This window comes from Alosa alosa, chromosome 10, assembly GCF_017589495.1.
Source record: "Alosa alosa isolate M-15738 ecotype Scorff River chromosome 10, AALO_Geno_1.1, whole genome shotgun sequence".
NCBI lineage: Eukaryota > Metazoa > Chordata > Actinopteri > Clupeiformes > Clupeidae > Alosa > Alosa alosa.
This window is the reverse complement of record NC_063198.1, coordinates 18,043,522-18,068,550: the sequence shown is the minus strand read 5'-3', so window position 1 is coordinate 18,068,550 and position 25,029 is coordinate 18,043,522. Positions and strand designations below refer to the sequence as shown.

The 25,029-nt window shown below is 39.2% G+C and overlaps 1 protein-coding gene across 2 annotated transcripts; it reads right to left on the bottom strand.

Moving 5' to 3' along the window:
- Positions 1-345: 345 nt before the first annotated feature.
- LOC125301399 (migration and invasion inhibitory protein) lies at positions 346-25,029 on the bottom strand. Of its 2 annotated transcripts, XM_048253769.1 has the most exons (9): positions 24,264-25,029; positions 23,992-24,164; positions 18,297-18,399; positions 17,951-18,065; positions 17,280-17,359; positions 16,635-16,761; positions 15,975-16,071; positions 12,436-12,555; positions 346-1,606 (listed from the first exon to the last, which is right to left on the bottom strand). In XM_048253769.1, the coding sequence occupies exons 1-9, from the start codon at positions 24,565-24,567 to the stop codon at positions 1,478-1,480; spliced, it is 1,248 nt and encodes a 415-aa protein (XP_048109726.1). In that variant the 5' UTR covers positions 24,568-25,029; the 3' UTR covers positions 346-1,477. The 2 variants fall into 2 exon arrangements, with proteins under 2 accessions (XP_048109726.1, XP_048109727.1); XM_048253770.1 differs by lacking the exon at positions 12,436-12,555.

Genomic DNA, 25,029 nt, shown 5'->3' with positions numbered 1-25,029 from the left:
ATAAAAGTCCTCACTACAATAATTTAATATTAAATAATTGAACTATTTAAAGGGACACCAGGCAACGTTTTCGTGTTAATTACTCATCTTCGTAAGTCGGTATATGGTTAAATGACTCATTACAGAGCGAATGAAGACTCTCTCGCCCGCTTCTACTGCCTGTTGGAAGAATATCCCGCTTGCAAGTTCAGTGTATCGTACCCGCCGACCGAAGCAGGATCAGTTTACATCCTGCATCCACAGCACAGAGACAGGCTAACGAAACGCTAGCGTTTGATTGCAAACGTGTGTATAATGGCAAAGCCGGCGAAGAAACAGCGAAAACCCTTGACGGAAGATGCAAAGAAAAGGAAAATAGCTTCAGACCGAGCGAGGGGGGGTTTCGTAGAGAAAAATCATCAGGCCCTTTAAACTATCCAACTATTTAACTGTTGCACCTGTATCAACTGCTTTCTGCTCAACTAGACCAACTCTCTCTAGCTCACCATTCTACAAGGATATAAGGCACATTACAACTTTCTATCCATCCATCTTCTTCAAACCATTCATTCATCCACCCATTAAACTATCGATCAACATGCATTAAACAATCTACCTATCAACATCCATTCAACTTTATGTCTATCAACATCCATTACACTAAAATCAACTTGTCTCAGGCTGTTAGATTTTTTTTAACTGAAAAAGCGGTCTGCATAACTTCTTTTGTCAGAAAAAGCTGCTAAGTCTGAAGGTACCCTAACTGTTCAGCCATTCCAACTGTCAGTTATCATCAACTATGCCCCCTACCTAGCAACCATTGAAATAAAGCATCTATGTCAGTTTCCATAGCAACCAACACGATTACCCTAGCAACTGTCATAGAAACAGTTTTATTTAACCATGTCTACCTAAGCAAAACCATTGTTACCATCTCTACATTATCTGTTTTAACACTATATTTTACATCATATGCTTTGCATTTTCATGCACTAGTAATTCCTCGGAATTCCATTTTCTAGTTTATTATTTAATTTGTAACTTCATTAAACATAGATAGGGTTACACAAATGCTGACAAATCCAGTTTATAAAATGATCAGGTGACAATACGTTTCATAGCATAGGCCAATGGATTCATAATAACACATTTAATTCAATAGCCCTGGTGTCACAAGTGGCCCGTGTGGCTATCTGAGAGGGTGATAAAGAGTCTACGAAAAAACACATTTAAACAAACACATTCTAGTTTACTCTAATTGACATCACACTGGTGTGTGACAGAATAGTTTAGGCCTAACCATGATTGTATTTGAATATGATTATAAGTTAAGACCATTATATCCTGTTGGTTGAAATAGGTAGGAATCACCCCCAAACATTTCTTGGGGTGAAATGTAGAGATCCTGACAATTCAGGAGTCTGAACATCTTCGGTTTGTGGGCTAGGGTCACCATTGGCTTAGGTGTTTGGGTGTCTGGATCTTCAAACGTGGACGATTAATACACAGGGTAGCAAGATGTGCGTAGTTTGCAACGGCTCTGGGGCAAGTGTTGAAAGCGATAGCGGGCCAGACGAGACATGTCGAGTAGGTCATCAGAACTCCGGCCTTTTAAAACAGATTCATCCTGAAAGACATCAAGTCATTCAAGTCAGCCACAACCCAGTCAGTGACATAATACAAATATTTAAAACACCACTCATATAAATGAAAAGTTTGGTTCCAAAACACTATATCTCCGTTTTTAAAAACATTAAAAGGTCAGGCTATTTAATTGTGTATTTCAGGTAATATCAATCAAATTGCAACTGTCTTGTTTTGATTGAGTAAAAATAAATCAAATAACAATACCCAATTACAGTTCTAATAAGATTACTTGGAAAATAAAATGTAAAAAAATATATTTATGAAAATTCATTCAAATAGTGGATATAGCGTTTTGGAACAAAACTCTTCATATGTATACATATTTTTTTTCTTCTACTGCACTCCTACGCTCCTGCTCCATCTTCCCATTGCAGAGCCCTCTTGAAAATGTCACAAGTACAAAGACAGGTTACAAATCAAAACAATACTAAGCACATGACCAACCTTTCAGTGGAAAAAAATCTTTAGATTCATGTATGAACGTGTCAGTTTAAAAAAAAAAAATCAAAAAAATAAAGGGTAGAGCAGGGCATTTAGAAAGGTGGCCCATCCCATGATGACAATATGCCCTTTTGATAGAAACTGGTAGAGGTAAAACTGAGTCATTTTTGGCTGTTTCTTTTGCTGGTTTGATATTATAGCCTAAATCAGCAGAGCAAATTCTAATGTGCCAACATCTACGTCTGGGTTCACCCACACTAAAATCCTTCTTAATCCGAAGACAAATAAAAGACAAAATCCCAAGACAAAAGCCTCACTTTCTTAGCGGCCCATTTGATAGGACACATCGCTCACTTGAGGGCTGGAAAATTAGAAGTGGTGCTCTCCTACCAATAGATTACCAAAGTTAAAACCTATACTTAATTATTCATGCAGTTTACGCTGTTATCCAAAGCGACTTAGTACATATGTCAATTATTACAAAGGCCACTCTCCCCAGGTCAACTCGGGGTTATGTCTCTCAAGGCACAATGGTGGCAGGCGAGCACTGAACTCATAATTTCTCTGGATACTGCATGCTGCCCAAGCTCCTTTATCACTACGCCATCACCGCCCCACACATTATGAATGTTATATAACTTCATTATGACCTGATACAGAATACAGGATATTGTTGCCAAGGACCGTCATGGCTTTGAACCTACTAAGAGCACATACATCCTAATGTTTATTATCCGGCTCTTCACAATGCTAGTAGAATACTCCATTGACTTGAATGGGATTTCCCAATGTTCTACCGGTTAATCATATTCATGTAATTACCACTGAAAACATATATTATGACCGCTGTCAGTGACAACGGGTTTTGTGTTACTGATTTATGTCTTTCATATCACTCCGCAAGTAGTCCGGTCACTTCTTGCAATGGAACTTCATCAAACAAATGTAAAGAGACATATAATGTGAAGTTTCTTTTTCTTGTGTTGGCAAGAAGCTGGATAATAATTATGGGATAATGTATAGAACGCCGGTCATTATCGGGAAATAGGTCCCGACAGGGCGAACCGGACCCCAACGCGCAGCGACAGGGCGAACTGGACCCCGACGCGCAGCGGAGGGGTCTTGTTCCACCCTGAAGGGACCTATTTCCCGATAATGACCGGCGTTCTATACATTATCCTGCTTATTACAGGGCTACTTGCCAAAAAGACACAACAAACTCCCCACGATATGACTCTTTAGCCTAGGCAATATCCTATAGCCTATTTGTTACAGTTTTATCGTGGCTTCTGCTGAGAAACAAATAGTTAGCAACAGCACACACTGAACTTGAATTAAAACATTCTTTAGAACACAGCTGATCAACCGTCTGCTTTCACTTTTGAATGAAGTTCCAGTCCTTGTGTAGTGATATGAAAGACGTGAATTAGAAGCACAAAACCCATTTTCCTTGACAGCGGTTTGTTACACTTAGCAACGGTCTGTTATCGAGAAATAGCAGACCACCGAACGTTGGGAAGGCCCATTCAAGTGAATGGAGCATTCTGCAGCATTATGAAGAGCCTTGTAATAAGTGGGATAATAAGTCCCTTCAGGGCGAAGCTGTGCATGTGTCGGTGTCCGGTTTGCCCTGTCGGGACTTATTTTCCCGATAATGACCGGCGTTAATGACCGTGGCTATAAATTTGCCTTCCAACTAGGGCTGCACGATATGGAATTTTTTTTATCACAATATGTTTTTCCATATTGATCGATCATGATTCTTATCACGATATGTAGTTTTTGCAGATGCTGCCAGTGTGAGGGAAATCCTGAAGCTTGAAGAAATGAGATTCACTGAAACTTTATAATGAAGTTTTAAAGTTTCCAATAATGAGCACAAAATGTTTTTGTTAAGGTCTTCATGCAGACAAAGGATTCACATTGTACACTCCCACATTGTATGGTCAAGAGAGCCGCAGGGCCCACAACTGGCAAAAGAAAATTCAGAGCAGTGCTCTTTCGCTCATACAGAGCTTTATATGCTTTCAAACAAGTGCAAACTAGTAAGTGACTGGTCACTTTAACTATATTTTACATTTTTTTGATTTTGTAAACAACTTATTTAATCAACTTAAAAAACATGACCCTGGCACAAATACTACCTGAAAGATTAAGGAAGATCTCTAGAAATGTTTTATAAGTAGAATGAAATCTGAGCCAAAATTGCACAATATGTAAACATAAACCAGTCACAGTTATTCTACATCTTGTACACTAGTGAACATTGATCGGTGGTAGTGGCAAAGTATTTTACATCCTTCAGATGAATTTCCAGCTTATGACGGCATTAATCATAAAGCTGTGGCAGCACCATCTCAGAAAAGTATTTTCTACCAGGGAGCTCGTACCTGGGGTCTAACACTTTGATCAGTTTCCTGAAGCCATCTTTTTCCACTGTGCTCAGGGGCATCATATCTTTAGCGAGGCAATAAGTAATAGCGCTCGTTATATTTTTGCTCCGCTTTGATTGTTTTTCACACGGGGCAATGGCTGCAAAGCATGACTGGATGGATTGTTGTTTAACAGAGCCACTCCCGCTAGTTATGCTAATGAACAACGTAGTGGTCTTCCTTGGCTGTGTGTGTGGTGTCGTGCCAGCTTGAGTCGTACTTTTAGTTGAAGGGGGTCACTTGCGCTTCAGCTTGGTTGGTGCTCACGGAACAGGACGCAGGAGTCAAAAAGGGAGATCCAAGGTCTAACAAGAGCCAAGGAGCAGGACCGGAGCACTCAAAGCTTAAAGTGATTTTTATTCGTGCAAACTGACTAACGTTTCGACGGCCATGCGTCTTCTTCAGAGTCAAAACAAACGTTCACAGGACATTCAATCCTTTTACTAACACAACGGTTATGAAGAAATATGTATATGTAACTGACTCATGTCGAACCTATGTACATTACCAACCTAATTTGTTTCCAATACCCCAATGTTGAGGACAAATTTAGCCCGTAGCTAACACTTGCTACAGTGCCTTTCCTTAATAGCTGGTCGATCTCACGGCTCCATTCCTTATAAAGCTTCATCAATTGTAGTCCATGGATAGCATACATTATCAAATTGTTTTTCTTTAAGGCGCATTCCATCCTACTCTCCATCCATCTTCTTCAAACCATTCACTCATCCATCCTTCTATATCTATAAACATCTAATAAACAATTTGCCTATAAACATCCATTAAACTTTCTGTCTATCAACAACTGTTTCAAAATAAAAGTCCTCACTACAATAATTTACTATTAAATAATTGAACTATTTAAACTATCCAACTATTTAACTGTTGCACCTGTATCAACTGCTTTCTGCTCAACTAGACCAACTCTCTCTAGCTCACCATTCTACAAGGATATAAGGCACATTACAACTTTCTATCCATCCATCTTCTTCAAACCATTCATTCATCCACCCATTAAACTATCTATCAACATGCATTAAACAATCTGCCTATCAACATCCATTCAACTTTCTGTCTATCAACATCCATTACACTAAAATCAACTTGTCTCAGGCTTTAAGCATTCAATCTGGCTCTCATCAGACTACAGATACTGTTCAACTGTTTCCTCTGCCCACAACTTGTTCAAAATAAAAGTCTTCACTACAATAATTCAAATTTAAATTTAAACTATCCACCTATTTAACTGTTCAGCCATTCCAAATTGTCAGTTGTCATCAACTGTTCCAAAATAAAATATCCTCACTACAATAATTCATTATTAAACAATTTAACAATTTAATCTACTCAACTATTTAAGGGTACATTCAGACTAAGCGTCTTTTTCGCAGCTGCCGGCGTCCGTTTTACATTATAATTCTATAGAGTAGACCGTGTTTTCAAAAAAGTTGTCAGCTTCTTTTAAAACGCGACCGGAACAGTCTTTTTCTGCAGCTCAGAAGTTGAGAAATATTCAACTTCTAGCGGAATAACGCCATACGTCATGCTGTCTTTTTTACAGCTGACCAATCACAAGCGGATTACCGAGACCTGTGGTTTCCCATGACAACAGGTAAAAAATGGAGAAGGTGACAGAACACCGGTCGAGCGACTCGTTTTAGTGTCTGAGCATAGGGAATTGTTTGACATGACTTCACAACTTCACTAGCCTGACGAGCCAGACCCACATTAAAATGTAGGGTCTGGACACTCACCGTTCGCAGTGCTCAGTCCGAGGGGCGGGATAATCAGTTGTCTTTCAAATTCCCTCTGCACGCAATAGGACAGCGTCAGCGCTATGAGTTCCATGTGTTTCCCACCAGCGGAGCTAGTTGGCTAGTTCAAACGTTTGCCAACTTAATAAAAGCTTAACTCGTGTCACACTGTTCGCCAGCAGCAACATCCATCTTATTTGCTTTCAAGTAGCAGGGAATTCAAGCCAAACCGTTGCAACTCTGCCATCAATCATTATGTTAAGCCCACCTAACGACTCTATACACGATTTCATTGGCCTGATTAAGTTTCGATTTCTGGAGCTCACAAGCCAACGGAGAGTTGCTAGACTAGCCCTGGCAGCAAATGTAATTCGCTGCCGCTAGGGGCGCGTCTAGATTTCTAGGCTACAACTTCACAACTTTACCATAACATACCAAAAGCAATAACCAACCCCAATTTTTTCTACCGCGATATTTTGTATCCACACATAACTTTAGTCACATTGCCTATCCTAAAAAATGCTTCCGGCTGCTTTTTGGAACAAGAACGCTGTTAGTTTTTTTTTTTTCAAACTGAAAAAGCGGTCTGCATAACTTCTTTTGTCAGAAAAAGACGCTAAGTCTGAAGGTACCCTAACTGTTCAGCCATTCCAACTGTCAGTTATCATGCCCCCTACCTAGCAACCAACATAGCAACCATTGAAATAAAGCATCGATGTCAGTTTCCATAGCAACCAACATGATTACCCTAGCAACTCTCATAGAAACAGTTTTATTTATCATTGGAACCATGTCAAAACCATTGTACTGTAACTATCTCTACATTATCTGTTTTAACACTGTATATTTTACATCATATGCTTTGCATTTTCATGCACTAGTAATTTTCTAGTTTATTATTTAGATAGATAGGCTTACATGCTGACAAATCCAGTTTATAAAATGATCAGGTGACGATACGTTTCACGATTTTTATTCGTGCAAACTGACTAACGTTTCAACGGCCATGCGTCTTCTTCAGAGTCAAAACAAACGTTCACAGGACATTCAATCCTTTTATTAACACAACGGTTATGAAGAAATATGTAACTGACTCATGTTGAACCTATGTACATTACCAACCTAATTCGTTTCCAATACCCCAATGTTGAGGACAAATTTAGCCCGTAGCTAACACTTACCATAATATCCAATGTAAAACGGTTAGTTTGCTAGCTACCTAACTGTGGAACTTCAGTATAACATAGCCAATTATCTCACCTAGTTGTAGGAAATACGTTCATATTTCAAGTGATAGAATTAAGGTGTGACGTATGTTTAGTTGACGTTATGACATAAAGTTAAGCTTGCAGAACTTAGTTGTACAATCAGCCACGGGCAGCTTGACTGTGACTACTCATTCGTGACACTCCTGTTAGTAAACTGGAAATAGAAAAAAATAGGAATGCAATGGTCACCTTAATCCCATGAACACACAGATGACTCTCACACCAACCTTGTTTTGTGCCTTTTATTCACGTTTGTTCAAAGATTTAGTAAGTATAAGCCCTTTTCTCTCCCCGCTTCAGTTTCATTCATTTTTTCTCCAGCTTCCAACTTCTTTCCCTCTCTCTCAGTCTCCCTCTGGTTGCAACTGTAGCCACGCTGCTCGCTGGGAAGTGGGCGTGTCCTACCGACATACGGCAGCCGGCAGACTCTGATACTGTTGTTGCGCTTACTTTTTCATGTGATATTGAATAATATGTCCCAAACATATTATCGAAATCGATCAAAATTTTATTGTGATCCCGTATCGAGATCGAATTATCGCCCAGCCCTACTTCCAACCCAGCAAAATTACCTCATCTTTTTGAGGTATTGCTTACCAGTGCCTCTAGACCAAAGATTTTAGAATGGAGCGCACTAGAATTGAGGGTCTAGGGCCTTTTGTTTGACTTTTGTGCTAAAAGCTTGTTATTTTGTTCTAACTCACTTGATCAAACAGCTCCATCTTTGCAAGACAGGTCCTTGGAATTGTCAACAATTACATTAATGATCTCAGATGACCTCCCAGCATGTCTGAATGCACTTCAGTACATTTGAGTACATTTGAGTCATGAAAAACTCCATTAGGCCACTCCATTACTCCCCCCACCCCCGGTCAATCCAAACAGCTCCTGACAGCTGGTCCAAATAGCAGAGTGGCACCAGAAGAGGTCACAAACACGTCTCATCAGCAGACAGACAGAAGAGTACGGTTAGCAGCACTGTTGATGGCTGCGCTGATGGGGTCAGTATCTAACAACACAGATCTGTATCTTCTATGGAATTAACTGTTCTCATACAATAACAACAACAATTAAAAAAATTAATGGGACTTATGTGTTGAGGGTTTTTACTAGTGCTGTCAGTTAAACGCGTTATTAACGGCGTTAACGTAAGAATATTTTAACGGCGTCAATTTTTTTAACGCGAGATTAACGTTCTTTTTGGTTAAACAAACTTTGTAGTTTTTTCACATGCTGTTGCAACAACCATAGACAGTAAAAGAAATGGACGAACAGACTCCGTCGTTTTCAATGGGAGGGCACTGAGTCAAATATAACGATTTTTCAGTTGGTCCCCCCAGTACTGTGCAGACTCACACTTAACTTCGTGACATTAGCCATCAAACTGAATCTTGTAACTCAAATGATAGATACACAGAAATTCTTCTCACACTTCCTTTGCCTTCAAAGTCATCAAAGTTAAACATTTATTTATTTATGTATTATTATTAATATCATCCTCACCAAGTCGTGTTAATGTTGAAGCTACCACACATGATCATCTTCAAAAACAGTCATGCTAAAACAAAACAAAAAAGTTATAGCCTTGAAGCTAATCTTCTTTCCACTTTTCCGACCTACGGTCAATCCATCGAAAACCTCTGAAATGATTAGTGCCGTTTTTTTTAAAATTAAGTTTACTTTTTTTATTATTATTAGGTTGCCTCTGTGTAATGCTTTACCTTAACATACGGTCGTGTATGCTAGGTTTGAGTTACAGTCATAGACAGTAAGGTGGACTGAGCTTCTTATACAAACAATACGGTTATCTCCCTACGGCGCGAAAGAGAGATTACGTCAAAGCTAGCTTCCCTCCAACCGAACAAGCTAACCATTCTTCTTACAAGTAACCAACGTTACGGACGAGGTAGTGGAGACTGTTTTGCCTTTGTAGTGTTTATGTAGATTACACAGAAGCTACAATATCAGCACAGGATATATGTTATGTGAAGTTATGGTATTTCAAAAAAATCCTAGAATGAATGGGCTTCTATGGGAGTTAGCAGAGAGGTGGTCCCTCCAGCCTACGTCGATTCTTCTACTTCCGGGAATTCGCCTGCCCCCTTGGCAACAACTAGTAAAGTTAGAACAGAGAATGTCTAATAAGGGGAGAACCGCCACTCTCGGAAACTTCCGGTTTCTAAACTGGTTGCAGTTCCTTTTCTGGTTCCACATGAGGGCGCTCACGAATAAGTGCAGAATGAATGGAGGCCAATGGAGCTGTACCCCTCAAATCCACTTTTCTCGGGATATAATTTTTCCCCCAGAAATTCGAATGTTGCAGTCGAAAGAGGGGGCAGAGAAAATACAAACCGCTGAGTATTATATTTTTTGAGTCACTTATTTGTTCTAAAAAGCCTTTCAAATGTGTCAATGACGTCATTCATTAGCAGAAAGCTAGTGTGTTGTGGGCAACAACGACCTAACCTGTAAGAAATCGAAAGGACGTGACTACTCGTTCATTCAACTTTTGACCTATAATCCATATCGAGCTTGCAGAAACCACAATCAAATATTCAATTTATCAACGACAACCAGGTGAAAGAGACAAATTTAGCCGTCTAGCTTCATAGACCCCCATTGTTTTTGCACTTATTCGTGATCGCCCCTAGCGGAACTGCAACAGATTGCAGGTACAATGGAGTTAATAGGGAGTGATCCAGCTCTCCGTAAACGGGCTCTGGTTAGAACAACTACAACACCACACTGGATTTAGCTAGACCGCAAACTAAACAATACGCACTGACGAATAGAATGGAACGTTGTATGTGCTGTGCTGCCCTAACCTGACCCTAGCCAGATGAATTTCCCCCGCCTAGCTCCACTCATCCATCTGGAACCGATCCATTGAAGTGTTGCTTCAGAAGGCTGGGCCTAATCAAAAAATGCTTCCATATGATTGAATAAGCCACTTGTCCGTCATCTATTGACATGCTACTTCAACCACTCACATCGAAGCCAACCCGTGGCGCTGATAACAGTCTCACAGTCGCTTCTACGCTATGTCACATCTATGAAACTCCCGCCCTGCGTCCTGATTGGCTGTACCATAAAATCGGTTGCAGAAGGGTCAGGTTAGTGCTGCCCCCTTTTAGGGAAAAGATGACTGATATAATGGAAACCTATGCTGCATCGAAGTGGGGAGCGAAAAGGGCTTATACTTACTAAATCTTGAAACAAACGTGAATAAAAGGCACAAAATAAGGTTGGTGTAAGAGTTATCTGTGTGTTTATGGGATTAATGTGACCATGTTCCTATGGTTTGTTCTTTCTAGTTTAGGAGGAGGGTCACAAATGTATTGATAGGCACAGTCAAACTGCCCGTGGCTGACTATAACTAAGTTCAGCAAGCTTAACTTTACATGTCATAACATCAACTAAACATAAGTCACACATTCATTCTATTACTTGTAATATGAACGTAGCCTATTTCCTACAACTAGGTGAGATAATTGGCTATGTTATACTGAAGTTCCACAGTTAGCTAGCTAGCAAGCTAACCGTTTTGCATGGGATATTATGGTAAGTGTACATGCTAAATTTGTTCTCAACATGAGGTATTGCAAACGAATTAGGTTGGTAATGTACATAGTTTCGACATGAGTAGTTACATAAACATAATTCTTCATAACTGCCGTGTTAGTAAAATAATTGAATGTCCTGTAAATTAAAAAATAGATGTAACGTCAACGTGTGATTACTAGCCGTCTTTCCCATTGGAAACAATAATATATTTATTGTTAACTTGTTTTCTTCTAAAATGGGGCGTGATGCAGATTAAATGTATCTTTATGATGATGCGCCGTTAGTAGGCTACTTAAAGGCATGCTGCACACACTTGTTTGGGCTTACGAGCCGGCCGAGTAGTAGCCTAGGCTGACGCATTAAATGTGTGCCGCCAAAGATTCTTTCACCGTCACTTGTTCTGTTATCAACATTCCTCTTTGGCTGCTACTATTTGCGATGCACTCTGCTTTCGACATTCATTTACATTAGATTTCATTCTTTTCAATACAACTCCGCACACCAGAATCGCACTTTGCCGCCGTGTAAATCACGATTCAGTTATATTTGGTTGACGCTGCTCCATAAAATCCATTGTTCATCCAGTGTTTGCGTGTTAAAAACTTTGGCGCTGATGTGTGTGGCAAGTGACAGTGCACCATAGACAGTAGGCCTGTAAAATGGCAATGCACTCATGTTGAAAACGTCCTTATTTTCAACTGAACTCAAAGATAATTAATATAGTATGAATATAATATTTTCTGTTTGTTATGCCCTTTGTAATGTGTGTAGGCCTACATTTTGTGCACGCACTTCTGTAGCATTTATTTCAGTTTATATCAGCTAGATTTCTGAAGAATATATTGTGTTGCCTCAGTTCTGCTGCACATCTTTTGAAATTTGATTTGAAATAATCAAATAGACCTACGTCTTAAAGTTCAGTTAATAAAGTAACTTGCTTTGCTTTCATTTGAATCCCAATCAAGATACACAATAATTGCTTTATTGTTAATATGGACTCTTGGAAAGTTCAGAAATGCAAAATAATAGAATTTGAACCATATGATAAAATATGTGATTAATTATAGGAATTCAGCGATTATTCGCGATTGAAAAATTGTAATCGTTTGACAGCACTAGTTTTTACCTACATGTACCTGTACCTGTACATTGTGTGTGTGTGTGTGTGTGTGTGTGTGTGTGTGTGTGTGTGTGGTCATATATCTTGTATTTGACGGTCAGGAAATGTCTAAGAATGTTTAAATCCTCTTTGGAATTTAGTAAAAAATTGAAAAATTTGAAACCTTCGTTTACAAGAAAGATGTGTTTGCTGTACTGTGTAATTTGGGACAATAGGAAATGACATCTCACCAACAAAGCATCTGCATTTGCTGAGGAGTCTGCTGCAGAAGCCATTGAGCTGCGCAGATCCAGGCTGCTCATATGTGGGATTGTGCTGGGTGGTGCATTCGACCATCCTGACAGACAATGCTGTGAAAGCACAAACACACACACAACACACACACACACACACACACACAAAGAGAGATTTTGAGAAAAGAAATAGGAGAGTCTTTCATGAGTTGTTTTTAGAGGCTGAATGTTTAACATGGACAATGGACATTGGACACAAAAGTCCCATTCTCATATGTGCACAAGACTATTTTTGGTCAGCTTCCTTCTTATATGTGTAAAACAAGAAAAAACTAAATATTTTTCTGATATAGTTGATAAAACTGCAACAATCCACATGTGCTCTTCAGCACTATTAACTCTATTCTCTATTCAGTCTAGAGGCCTTGATACTTTTGAGAAATTCTTACATTTCTTTGTTGACAAGATTACCACTATTAGAGCTTCTATCTCAGCCCCCTCCTATGACTATCATCTGCCCAGCTACCTTCAGTCATTTTGAAGCAGTCTCTCTCACTCTCCTAAAAGATACAATTAGCCGAATGAAGTTTCCCACCTATCCATCAGATTTGGTCCCTCCCAAGTTTTTTTTAAGACATTTTTGATACTAGGATACTACTGGACCTTATATCTTAAATATCATTAATAGCAGCCTTATGGCAGGTGTTGTACCAACCATATGAGCATGCTACAGTACAGCCTCTGATTAAAAAGTTGAATCTAGACACTACAGTCGTCTCTAACTTTAGACCCATTTCCAAACTCCCATCCCTTTCCAAAGTCTTGGAGAAAGTTGTGCTTGCACAGGTGCAATCCTTTTTAGGCACGCAAGGCATCTCTGCACAAGTGTTCCGGTTTTAAACCCCTTCACAGCAACTGCACTTCTAAGAATCTGCAATGACATTTTATTAGCTACTGATGCTGGTGATGCTGTTATACTTATCCTGCTAGACCTCACAGCGGCCTTTGACACAGTTAATCATACCATCCTTCTCTCTCGCCTTGAGCAGTGTGTTGGTATTAAAGGTACTGCCTTAGAGTGGATCAGATCATTTATATTTTGAATTTTAATAACAACAAAACTGAAGTCCTCTTATTAGGACCCAGTGGAAATTACACCCAGGGTATGGACTCCCTGAGGCCCTATATAAAGCCCTCTATAAAGAGCCTTGGTGTGATCATGGACGGAGATCTTACATTTGACAAACAGGTCAAGTCCGCAGTCAAAGCTAGTTTCTTCCAGTTAAGAAACGTATCTAAAAATCAAGCCTTTCCTGACCTTTGTGGACTTTGAAAAAGTAATCCATGCCTTCATAACAACCAGACTGGACTACTGTAACTCCTTATATGTTGGTCTCCAGGCCTCACTTTCCAGCTTGCAACTGGTTCAAAATGCAGCAGCTTGCCTCTTAACTGGTATTCGTAAGAGAGAACGCATCTCTCCCATCTTAGCTTCCCTTCACTGGCTTCCTGCTCATCACTTTAAAATGTTGCTAACAACCTTCAAATGCTTGAATGGCAAAGCCCCCAGCTATCTCTCTGACCTATTACATAAATACTCTCCTGTAAGAAATCTTAGATCTTCTGATCTATTTCTGCTGACTGTTCCCAAAACCAAATATAAATGTACAGTAGATACTGTGCTTTTGCTGCTACTGCCCCCATACTCTGGAACAATACCTGCCTATACCAATACTGCACTGCCTGAAGAGGCTATCACATTGTACACGGTAAGCGTTGCACTTGCCGCTAGGTTGCTCTTGGTTTATGAAGGTATATTTGGTGCAAAAGTGGCGAGCACATTTAATTGCAGATTTTGCATGCGCACACTAAAGTCATAAATGTGTAACAGTAAAGTTGAAGTTGTACATATTTTTTTTTATATCTTGTTAACACAAAATAGGGGTTACGGGTTCACAAATCCTTGTTACAGGTACACAAATCCTATCCTGAGAGTCACAACTTTCAAGAGTCATGCACTCGACACTTTTGCTCCAATCGTTGCAGCGCAGTTGGTGCAAAACACATTTGCACATCCGTGTTTCATAATCTGGGAACAACACCTGGAATCTTCAATATTAAAAGACTATCTGTTTAAAAGAATGGGCCAAAATCACACCTGAATACTGTGACGGATTAGTTTCGCCATACAGGAATGCCTTGAAGCTGTCATTACAAATAAAGGCTTTTCCGCAAAGTATTTAAGACATTTCAGTAGGTGTGTTCAATACTTTTTTCCTGTGTCATTCCGCTTTATTACACATAACTCTACTTATGGACTTTAATGTTTGGATTTTTTTATATGGGTGGATTATCTGAGTTAATACTAATGTCTGGTGAAAATTCCATGCCTCATTGGAAGTATACTTACTGAAAAAAATGTTAACGTGTTAAGTTTTCCCCGCTGTATGTTCTGGTTAACTAATCAATTTTCCAAAGTACAGCCAGCTAATGTTGTGGGATAAGGGGAGGAAAGTTGGTCATAATTCAAGGACAGCTGAACGCCTTTATCCCGTTAACACACACCATGGCATACTGATGAATGTTGATGTGCCGTTATCTGAAAAGCAAACATTTGCTCTAACCAAACAAATATTTCCATGGAACCTTAACTGTGAGGTAAACAGCTAGCACATTGGTGAAGTTCAGTATGCATTCATCCTCAGGAAAGGAAATGAGGCAACTACATTAGTAAGAGTGCAGTTTTTACTGGAGGTGACGGCACCATCTCAAACTTACCTTTCACAGAAATTTGTCTAAATATATCTTATCTAGCCACTTACTCCTAGAAATACCAAGTTGCAGAGAAATGTTACAGGGAGGGAGCTTTTCTAAACAAACAATAATGCATTCTAGATAGATAGATACTTTATTGATCCCCAGGGGAAATTCAAGGTCTCAGTAGCATATGATCAGTGTCCATTTGTCTAAAGGCAGTTTCATTTCTTAGAAGTATGCCACATCCAAAGACTTTTTTTACTCATTCATTCCAGCAAACAATCAGCTAGCCCAACCGACACACTTTCAGAACTAATCAGCTCTTGCTATGTTTGCAGGCAACACATTGAGCCAGTGTGAATTTCCCCGCCTTTTTGAGTGAGGCAGGCTAAGACCATATAACATCTGTCTGACTGCTGTGATGCTATATTTCACCCTGTCAGTGTCAGTTATCACTGGCTATGTTTAATCCCAGACATCTATTACACCAAAACTGATGATACATAAGGTAACTTTTTGAGCAATGTTGCTGCGTAATGTTTCTGGGTGTTGTTGGGTACATTCCTATTGACATTGGTCCTTTGTTTTTCGCTACTTCATCGGTAATCATCAGTAGGCAAATTTCCATGGTCATCCAATCAGAACACACGGAACAGGTTATGTGGTTGCCAAGCCAACATCACAGTAAGACTCTCCACATGTGTTCTCTGCACTTGCTAATTGCTCTCTGGAGAACCTTAAAAAATATACACAGCTGAACAGGCAAGCCTGTGACTTACAGATGGCAGGCCCAGGCTGTCTGACGGATCAAAGCTACAGCGCCTGTGGGCTTTGTAGCGGTAAGCGGGCAACAGGGTGGAGCGAGGAATGCTGACCCTAAGAAGAGGATAATAGAGGATGTCATACACATAACCATCCATAATGACAAATAATACTGTCTTTATATGTCCATGATACATCAGGCTTTACTGAGTCTCTTATATTTCTGATCTATTTGTTTTTTTTTTTCTGAGCATCTGTTTGGAAGTACAGCCTGTTCCCAACTCATTTAATGCAACTAACCAATATATATATATATATATATATATATATATATATATATATATATATAAAATATATATATATATATATATATGAAAATTACACTCACTGTACTGTACACTATAGAAAAAATGAAGAATGATATTATGTCCAAAACATCTGTGATTATCTGATTGTTAATGCTAACTATTACTTTCAAAACAGACACAAAACAAACCAACCAAAACATGAGACTTAATTTGTCTCTTAGTATATTTTAATTAACAGGTCCACCACATAGAACAAGCACACTAATAAGGTTATGGACTCTGTATCAGAAACAGAGGCCCTGAAATAACTAAATCACATGTTACACTGAGAGTCCCTGTAGAAGACCGTAGAGCCTGGTCAGGCTTTACCTGATGAAGGCTGGCTCTGATACAGTGTGAGGGTGGTTGGATTTGGGCATCTTGCACACCGGACAGCCAACCTGAGGATCTAGGGGGGTGGCAAACAGACGGTTGTTGATCCGGTAGCAGAAGGTGCCTGCAGGGGAAAAGCACAAGCCTGAGCACTCCTGTCCTGTAGCTAATCTGCTAACGCAACAAGCTAACAACACGGAGTCCTTGGGTTTCAAACCAAGACCAATCAGTCTAGATAGATAAATAAATGGATGCCATCACAGGGCCATGAGGAAACAAACGGATGGTATTTTTTTTAATATTAATAGAAAATAATTGAAAAATAAATGTTGTGACAGGTTCAAAACAATATTTGTTTAACTTAATTTACATAACTGACAAGTTTACATCTGGGGCTTTTTGAGGGAGTCTAAGTAAAATTGGCCAAAGGAGTATGGCATGAATGATATGAATAATTTTCAAGTCAGTACCAAGTACATGTCTGATATACAATGACTACAAAGCTCTAAGTTTACATCAACATGCACACCAAGCAGCATAATGAATAAGAGCTGTAAGAGCTGCAGACACTAAAAATGTATCGAGAACTGATGTAGCGGAAATAACCGTACACGTACACACATACGTACAAAGACAACTTACACTGATGACTATCTGCCTTGCTTTGGAGTTCGCCTTCATCTACTTTGAGAGGTGAGATTGCAGTCTCTGCATTTGACAGGCTGTGAAGAGATACAGAAATGACAGTTACAAGATATGAGTAAATAAAGGCAACAAATTGCCAGCTTTGGTGTCTACTAGAAATCTACGTCCTTTATGCCATAAGAACAACACTTCAGTGAATACATTTAACACAATGAAGTTTGTTTTGTTTGAGAGTTCTTCTGCTTTGAATTGATGATAGAATTGAAATTGTTTGGTTATGGATAACCAAATGAAATCAGGAAAATGCAGTGGACATTGGAAGAAAAAGAGAACTATACAGAGAACTCTTGAGTCTAACAAACATTTAACCTCCTTCAACTGCTACAACTGAAGCTTAGGGAACAAAATTAATTTTCCCACCCAATCCAAGAAAACAAAGCAGAACAATCATGTGCAACTGTAAATATTAGTCTTCATTACAAACATTTCTTAATCTGGTGGTATGAAGAAACACTAAAATGAAATAAGGTTTATAATTCATAATTAATATAATTTAATAAGGTCGTATTCATTTTGTTCAGTAACTTTTCAGTACTGCACTATATGCAGATGAACAGAGGGCAGACAATATCTTTGTTTAACACACACAAAAGAAAGGACTTCCTGACCCTGAAGATTGACTGTGGACACACTCGTCTTTGTTAACTTGACGGAAGTTGCGTAGTTCACTGAAGAACTGCTCAGATCGTTCAGTCAGGGAGCTGTCCTGAGCATCCAAAAGTCCTAGAAGAAAGAGAAAATGGAAGAGAAACATAAAAAAAATAAAGTCGCACTGATGATGACGCACTTTTTTGACGTTTTTGTCTGTGAGCATTTCAGCTAAACGAGGCGAAACAGAAGCTAACACTGGTTTCACACAAAAGCCCGCTCAAGATACCTCGGGAAAAAAAGTACTTGAATGTATGACACCATTTTTGCTTTCTTTATTAGAGTATAACATCTTATTCTTCCTACCCGCAATCCAGTCATAACCCAGTAATGGCTGCACTCGATGTCTGTCGGGTGTGAGTGACCGGTCCTCTCCCAGGGGCTGAAAGGTTACTCGGCCGGCCTCCCTCTGTTGAGAAACAGAAACAGCAAATCTGCTTTATGCAGGGATGTTCGTACATGTTCAAGGCACAACGCCATTACAAAAAAGAAATCAAAATTATTTTTTTCTTCATTCAAATACATTTTCTGGAACCATCTGACCAGAGAGAACATAAGAAATCAATCAAACCTTGACATCTTTTTGTATCAGAAACAGATCAAAACTCTCAAAGTCAAGTCATAGTCAAGTTTATTTATATAGCACAATTGTTTGACCAAAGTGCTCAAAAAAAAAAGATAATAGAAGACAAAATGAATAAAGACAACAGGAAAATAAAACTAAAATAATATGTACATATATATAGCCTATATAATTACATTCCACAATTCACTTAAAAGCCATTAATAGCATATGTTCTTTTAACTTGGCTTTAAAAGCACCAATAGTTGGTGTAGATCTAATGTGAAAAGGCAGGTTGTTCCACAACTTGGGCCTAGCTACTGAAAAAGCACGGTCACCTTTATTTTTTAGACGACTCTGAGGTACCGAGAGCAGTAGTTTATCTGAGGACCTTCTGGGAGGGCAGTGAAAGTGTACAAGCTCACTTAGGTATTGGGGAGCTTGTCCATTTAAAGCTATAAAGTCTAGCATTAAAGTTTACCAGCACTAGAATTTGAAGGACAAGTATGAAATATTTCCTCTCAAAACATTCCCTCTGGTTTTACATGTACTGAAAGCAATGCCATGCAACAATAGTAAAGTCATGTGGTGGACAGATAAACAAAGATTTTTTTAAGGCTAAAAGTAGCTCCTAACTGGTGAATTTAGGAGAAATTCCTAAAAATAATGGGCGTGTTACTCATAACTTTAGGACTCCTAATTGTTTTTTAATTAAGAGTATTTCACAAAGCATTTTAGACATAAAGTAGCACCTAAGTCTGGGACAGCTTAGAAGAAGTCAACAGGACTCCTAACTCACTAAGACCTATTCACAAAAAATCACTTTTTGTGGCATTTCAATGTTGTGCAATGTTTTGAAATGAACATGCGGTTACAGGAGCTCTCAATCGCTAGGGAATAATTGTGCCTAACCAGGGTATATGCAGGAATCATAGAGTTGAATTTACTACTTTTTACTACCGCGCGGACATCCTGCTAACTAAGGGATGCAATAATGCTACAAACGACCAAAACCCTTCATTGCATGTAAACCAAAATTAACATTTCATTGTTAATCATTGTTTCATCATTTCATTGTTTCTCCTCTTTGCAAATGTATGTGTCTTCACACAGATTAATTTAAAACATGTTGCAAAGATCAGCCTACTGCTTCAATCCGTAGTGTATTTCATTATGCTACTAGGCTATTTGCTTTGTCTTACTCTTTATTCATTTAGGCTGGGCTGCTGGTGGTGTTTTTGCATTGCATTTTGGAAATGGGGTAACTCCATAATGCCACTTTAATGTCACACACTTGGGTTTCTATATTTAGCTATTGCTGTTTTAGTTCTGAAACTTGTTTGAAGGTAGACCACAGCTGTATAGAAGCTGTATAAGACCTTTTATGTGAAAGTAAATTCAGTAACAATAGACCAGTATCTTAACACTTAATATATATACTGTATGTGTGTGTGTTAAATATATATATTTATACATTTTAAATATACATATTTATACATGTTCATGCACTGTAATAATATAGCATAACAATAATAAGTGTGATAATTATAATCATAATGATAATTTTGTGCACCCAGATAGATTTCTAGCCCCATCCATAGACTGGGGTGGGGGAGTGGGGAGTGTGGTGGTTTGGGTTCGTGTCGGTGGGCCCTATGACCCTAAAGTCTGCCATGACCGGGCCTCAGATAAAGGAAGTTTGAGAACGGCTGCTTTAGTTGATGTTATAAACTACTAGGCTACTAGTTTTTCATAGGCTACTATGAAAAGTTAGGTTTAACCAGCTGCTTTAGTCTACATGGACAACGTAACTTACTTTGCTAGCTGATAAGCAACCAAACTAGCTTGCAAATACTCACATAATGTTAACTATTAGCTGGCCTACCTGCTTGTGTAGTAAGATCGTTACAGTTGATTCAGAATGGTGCAGCATGCCTGGTCTTCAATCAGCCAAAAAGGAGACATGTAACTCCTCTCCTAGTTACTCTCCATTGGCTCCCTATAGTAGCCAGAAATCTCTCACTTTGGCTTAGGACACTGACTGGATCTGCTCCTTGTTTTTTTAATTCAATTATCAAGACGTACATCCTCAACCGCCCACTGTGGTCTTCTGAACAGGGTCTGTTGTGTCGACCAGTCATAAAAATGAGGTCAAATTCAAGACTTTTTTCCTCAGTGGTTCCATGTTGGTGGAATGAGTTGCCCAGTGCTCTCCGTTCCTGTGATATTTTTGGGTCTTTTAAGAGGGGACATATCTGTTCACGGGGGTAGCCATGGCCTACTGGTTAGCGCTTCGGACTTGTAACCGGAGGGTTGCCGGTTCGAACCCCGACCAGTAAGAAGCGGCTGAAGTGCCCTTGAGCAAGGCACCTAACCCCTCACTGCTCCCTGAGTGCCGCTGTTGTTGCAGGCAGCTCACTGCGCCGGGATTAGTGTGTGCTTCACCTCACTGTGTGTACACTGTGTGCTGAGTGTGTTTCACTAATTCAGGGATTGGGATAAATGCAGAGACCAAATTTCCCTCATGGGATCAAAAGAGTATAATACTTATACATGCACTTAGTTCATTAAGCACTTCTTATGTGTTATGGTTTGTATAGTATTGTTTTATTTTCATTAGGCTGTTGATTAATTTGACATTGTTGCTTATTATTGATATTCTTCATAATGTAGTCTTACCATGCTATTGTCATTATATTATTGATTGAATGAAAATTATTGTTTATAATTACTATTTTCCCTTTTTTTCATTAGGCTATTGATTGAATTGACATGGTTGTTTATTATTGTAGTAAGAAATGTTGGCCTTAAAGGTGTTCACCATATATGTGTGGGCTATATTCAACCATTTACTCTTTTGGTGTGCTCTGTGAACATGTTAAAGAGGGAGATGCTGCTGTAAGCAGAAAGTGAAGGGGAGATTTATAAGACAACATCTGTGGAATGCTATGTTCAAGGTGTTTGTGCAACCACGCTGCTTGTGTGTGCCTTAGAAAAGGACGAGTAGGCCCCTGCTCCGGTGGGCTGGCGCCCAAGACCTTATTTACTGTCTTGGGGTCAATCTTGACTGGATTCCATAGATGTCGGTCGTTATGGGATACAACCTTATAGATATAGTCAACTGCTTGAGTATTATATCAGTATTATATTGTTTTGTATTTGTATGTCGCTTTGGACAAAAGCGTAACCATAACCATAACTTAATTCTAAATCTCTCCACATCAGTCCCAACCTTTGCAAAAGAGCTTATGAACGGTCCTCACTAAAGGAACTAGACATGCAGAATGATGAGGGCGAATGAGAGGTCAACAGTGCTGGTGATGATTTGTGGCATTAGGCAACACATTCCATCATTCCTCCTTGCTTTTGTGGATGGATAAAATCAAGGGAAATGATTCCTGCGCTGTAATTGGTCACATTTTTTTTTGCTGGCTCAAAGCTTATCGGCAACCCAACTGTGCAAGCGTACCAGCATACTTTCGATATCAAAATGCGCAGCTAGCGCAAAATGAGTACCGGTTGGCAGGTCTGAGTATAAGCTAAACAACAATCATTCTGCTCTAGATCAAATGTAATGCCTGCCCTCATATAAATCCAGACATTTTACGGCCTTAAATATCAAAAATGAAATATTAGACATTGTAAGGATCCACAGGGACCCTGTCAAACCTTGAAACCTTTAGGGTTCTCTGAAATTTGACCTGAAACTATTAGTATACTACTAGTACTATATCTTTTTTTAATTATTTTTTTTATTTGAGGTCTGTTGTTTCTTGTTTGTTAATTTCTATCTGAGAAAGCCTATCACAACTTGTGAAATAAATATGTATATAGCCCGTGTCAGTTACAAGTATGTTTTCTGAAAGCCTAAGACCAATTGTAATTTTCAAGGGCTTCTGTGAACATGAAGGACCACCTGATTTTGTTATACTGATACCAACACACTTTGCCATGTTCTTGTAGGTCTTTGTTGTTTGTTTTGTTTACAATCTTTGTTTGTCATGAAGGTGGTCTGAATTTCAACAAGCAAACAGACCAAACCAATGTCCTAGTATGGAAACCTTTCAAAGTTCAACCAAGCCAGAAACCAAGCCAGAAAGTTCACTGGAGAAAAACAACGGCAACTTTCGGACCATAACCAAGGAGGTCCATATAATGGCCCCACCCCCATCATTCCAGCTTTTGCCATCTGGCCGGAGAGTCAAGGTCCCACTAGCCAGGAAAAATGGGCACAGAAAAAAGTTGTGTCCTCTGCTGTGACAATTCTCTTAGGGACATAACTAAAGATCCAGCTACAGTGCAGCCCCATACTCACAAACACACACAGACAAACACACACACACACAAACACGTACACATTTTCATGTGTATGCAGACACACTTGCGCACCCTCAGACTCGAAGGCTACATTGTTCTTACTTTGCGTTGTGGTGTTTATCATAGTCTATGCAATCTATGAGGGGGAAAAAAAAAAAAAAAAAAAAAAAAAAAATCACCCAACCCAAAACTAATTGCAACAAAAAGGATTTTTGTTGTATTCAGTTCATGAAACCTTACCGTATCACATACCAAAAGTCCATGAAAATCCAAGTGGTGGAACATTGTCAAAATGGGAATTATTTGAGCATAGGTCAATGGCCAAAAACTGTACCTTGGGCAGTTTTACTAAACTTTCATAGTACAGGGGATATGTGAAAATTAGGTCCAATTATTTCATAAAGGTCCTGAACATTTTCAGATATAAAACCATTATCAAATATTATATAGATATTCTTTAGAATGCTTATTCTAAATCTACTACATTCTAATTACAGTTTTGTCAGTATGGATGATGCATAAAGACAACCATAATTTTACCATATTTCCACCAACTGGATTTTCATGGACTTTTACTATGGTGTTTAGATCACCAATTGAAATATTAAAATGTGAAAATAAATTCTGTTGCAATTAGTTTTGGGTCAGACCTTACTTTGCCTGGACTAATAAGTATTGTCTGTAAGTGTGGTGCTGACGTGTACTGTGGTGTATAGTTTTACTAAGCCTTTTTACTGTTTGTGTGGTACAGTACCGACCTGAGCAAAATAAATTTCCCTTTGTGGACAGCAAAAATGACCTAACTCAATCTAGTGGAAACTGAAAAGATTCTTTAGGTGCCCCACATTCATCTTTTCTAAATATACCAATACTTCATTCAGAGCCTCAAGCATCAGTGATCCTGCACACACTTCCCATAGTCTCTTTTATCTCATAGTGTAGTCTGGAAAAGCACAAAAGCATCCGCACAAGAACAAGCTACACAACACTTGTTTTACCCTTAACGTTACGGCATTTGTTTCGTCTACGATTCTGTTCGTTAGCCTACAGACGCGCGCCCCCTAGCCTTAGTTTCCCATAATCACAGTAAATCCATCAGTAGGTCTAAATCCAGACACTCACCCTTAAACTGTCCTGCCTAAGGATGGATTTCAGAGTTATGTTCTCCCTTGACCCGGTCTGACGAATATTCCCATAGTCCCTCAAAAGTCTGGAATACACCGGCTCTTCCTCCGCTTGGTCAGGCTGTTGTTGTTGACTGTCATTTAGGAAAGTTGACGTTTTGCAGGCTTCTCCTAAAAACAAACCGTCATGTCATAAATCGTGTCCAACAAGTCAAACTTATACAGCATGTTACAAAATTAAGCTAAAGACAGCTTGACAATTAACGTTACCGGATGACACCGAGTCTATAATGGATGTCCTTGAAGGTGATGGTTCTTGTGTCTGTAGCTTACTAAGCGCAACCCGGGCGTGAACTGGATGACTTGGAATGACCACGTCAGTGATAACATCTTCATTGTTCTTCTCTGCTGGAGGATTTCGCTGCTGCATCCTTTCATCAGTCCCATGAACCGTTGTGGTGTTTGGGGTCTTACGGGGACAGAGGCTCTTAAGTTTTTCTGTATGTTCTTGCAGTCGTTTCAGTAAGTTTTTGTTCTGCTCTCGTAACGCGTTTAGGCTTTCAAATGAAGACATGACCCTGCAAAGCTGTGCCAAGCTAAACCTATCCGAACTTTTGAAACCAAAGTCTACGAAATGTTGCACAAACTGCTAGCTGCTAGGCAACTTCACAGCCAAAAACGTTTGGATAGCTTAACTACCAACCTGATAACGTTCACGTTAACCTACGTTTGCTATGGAAAAGTAGCATCTACCGTCTCTGGCTGAACATTTGAAACGAACGATAACGTTTGCTTCCTATCCGCAAAAGTTACCTGCGTAGGTTTCTATAGCAACTGATACATAGGCCTAGCCCTGATAACTTAAGCATTAATTACCTTCTACAAATGACTGATTTGTTAAGTACAACCGACGGTGACATTAAAACCACTGATGTTTATTTCGAGTTATAAAATTAAGCGAACTTTAATAGTAGGCTAACTGTGGTTTGCCTCCACCACTGTTCAATTCTGACTTGTTTCGATTGGCTAGAACCTA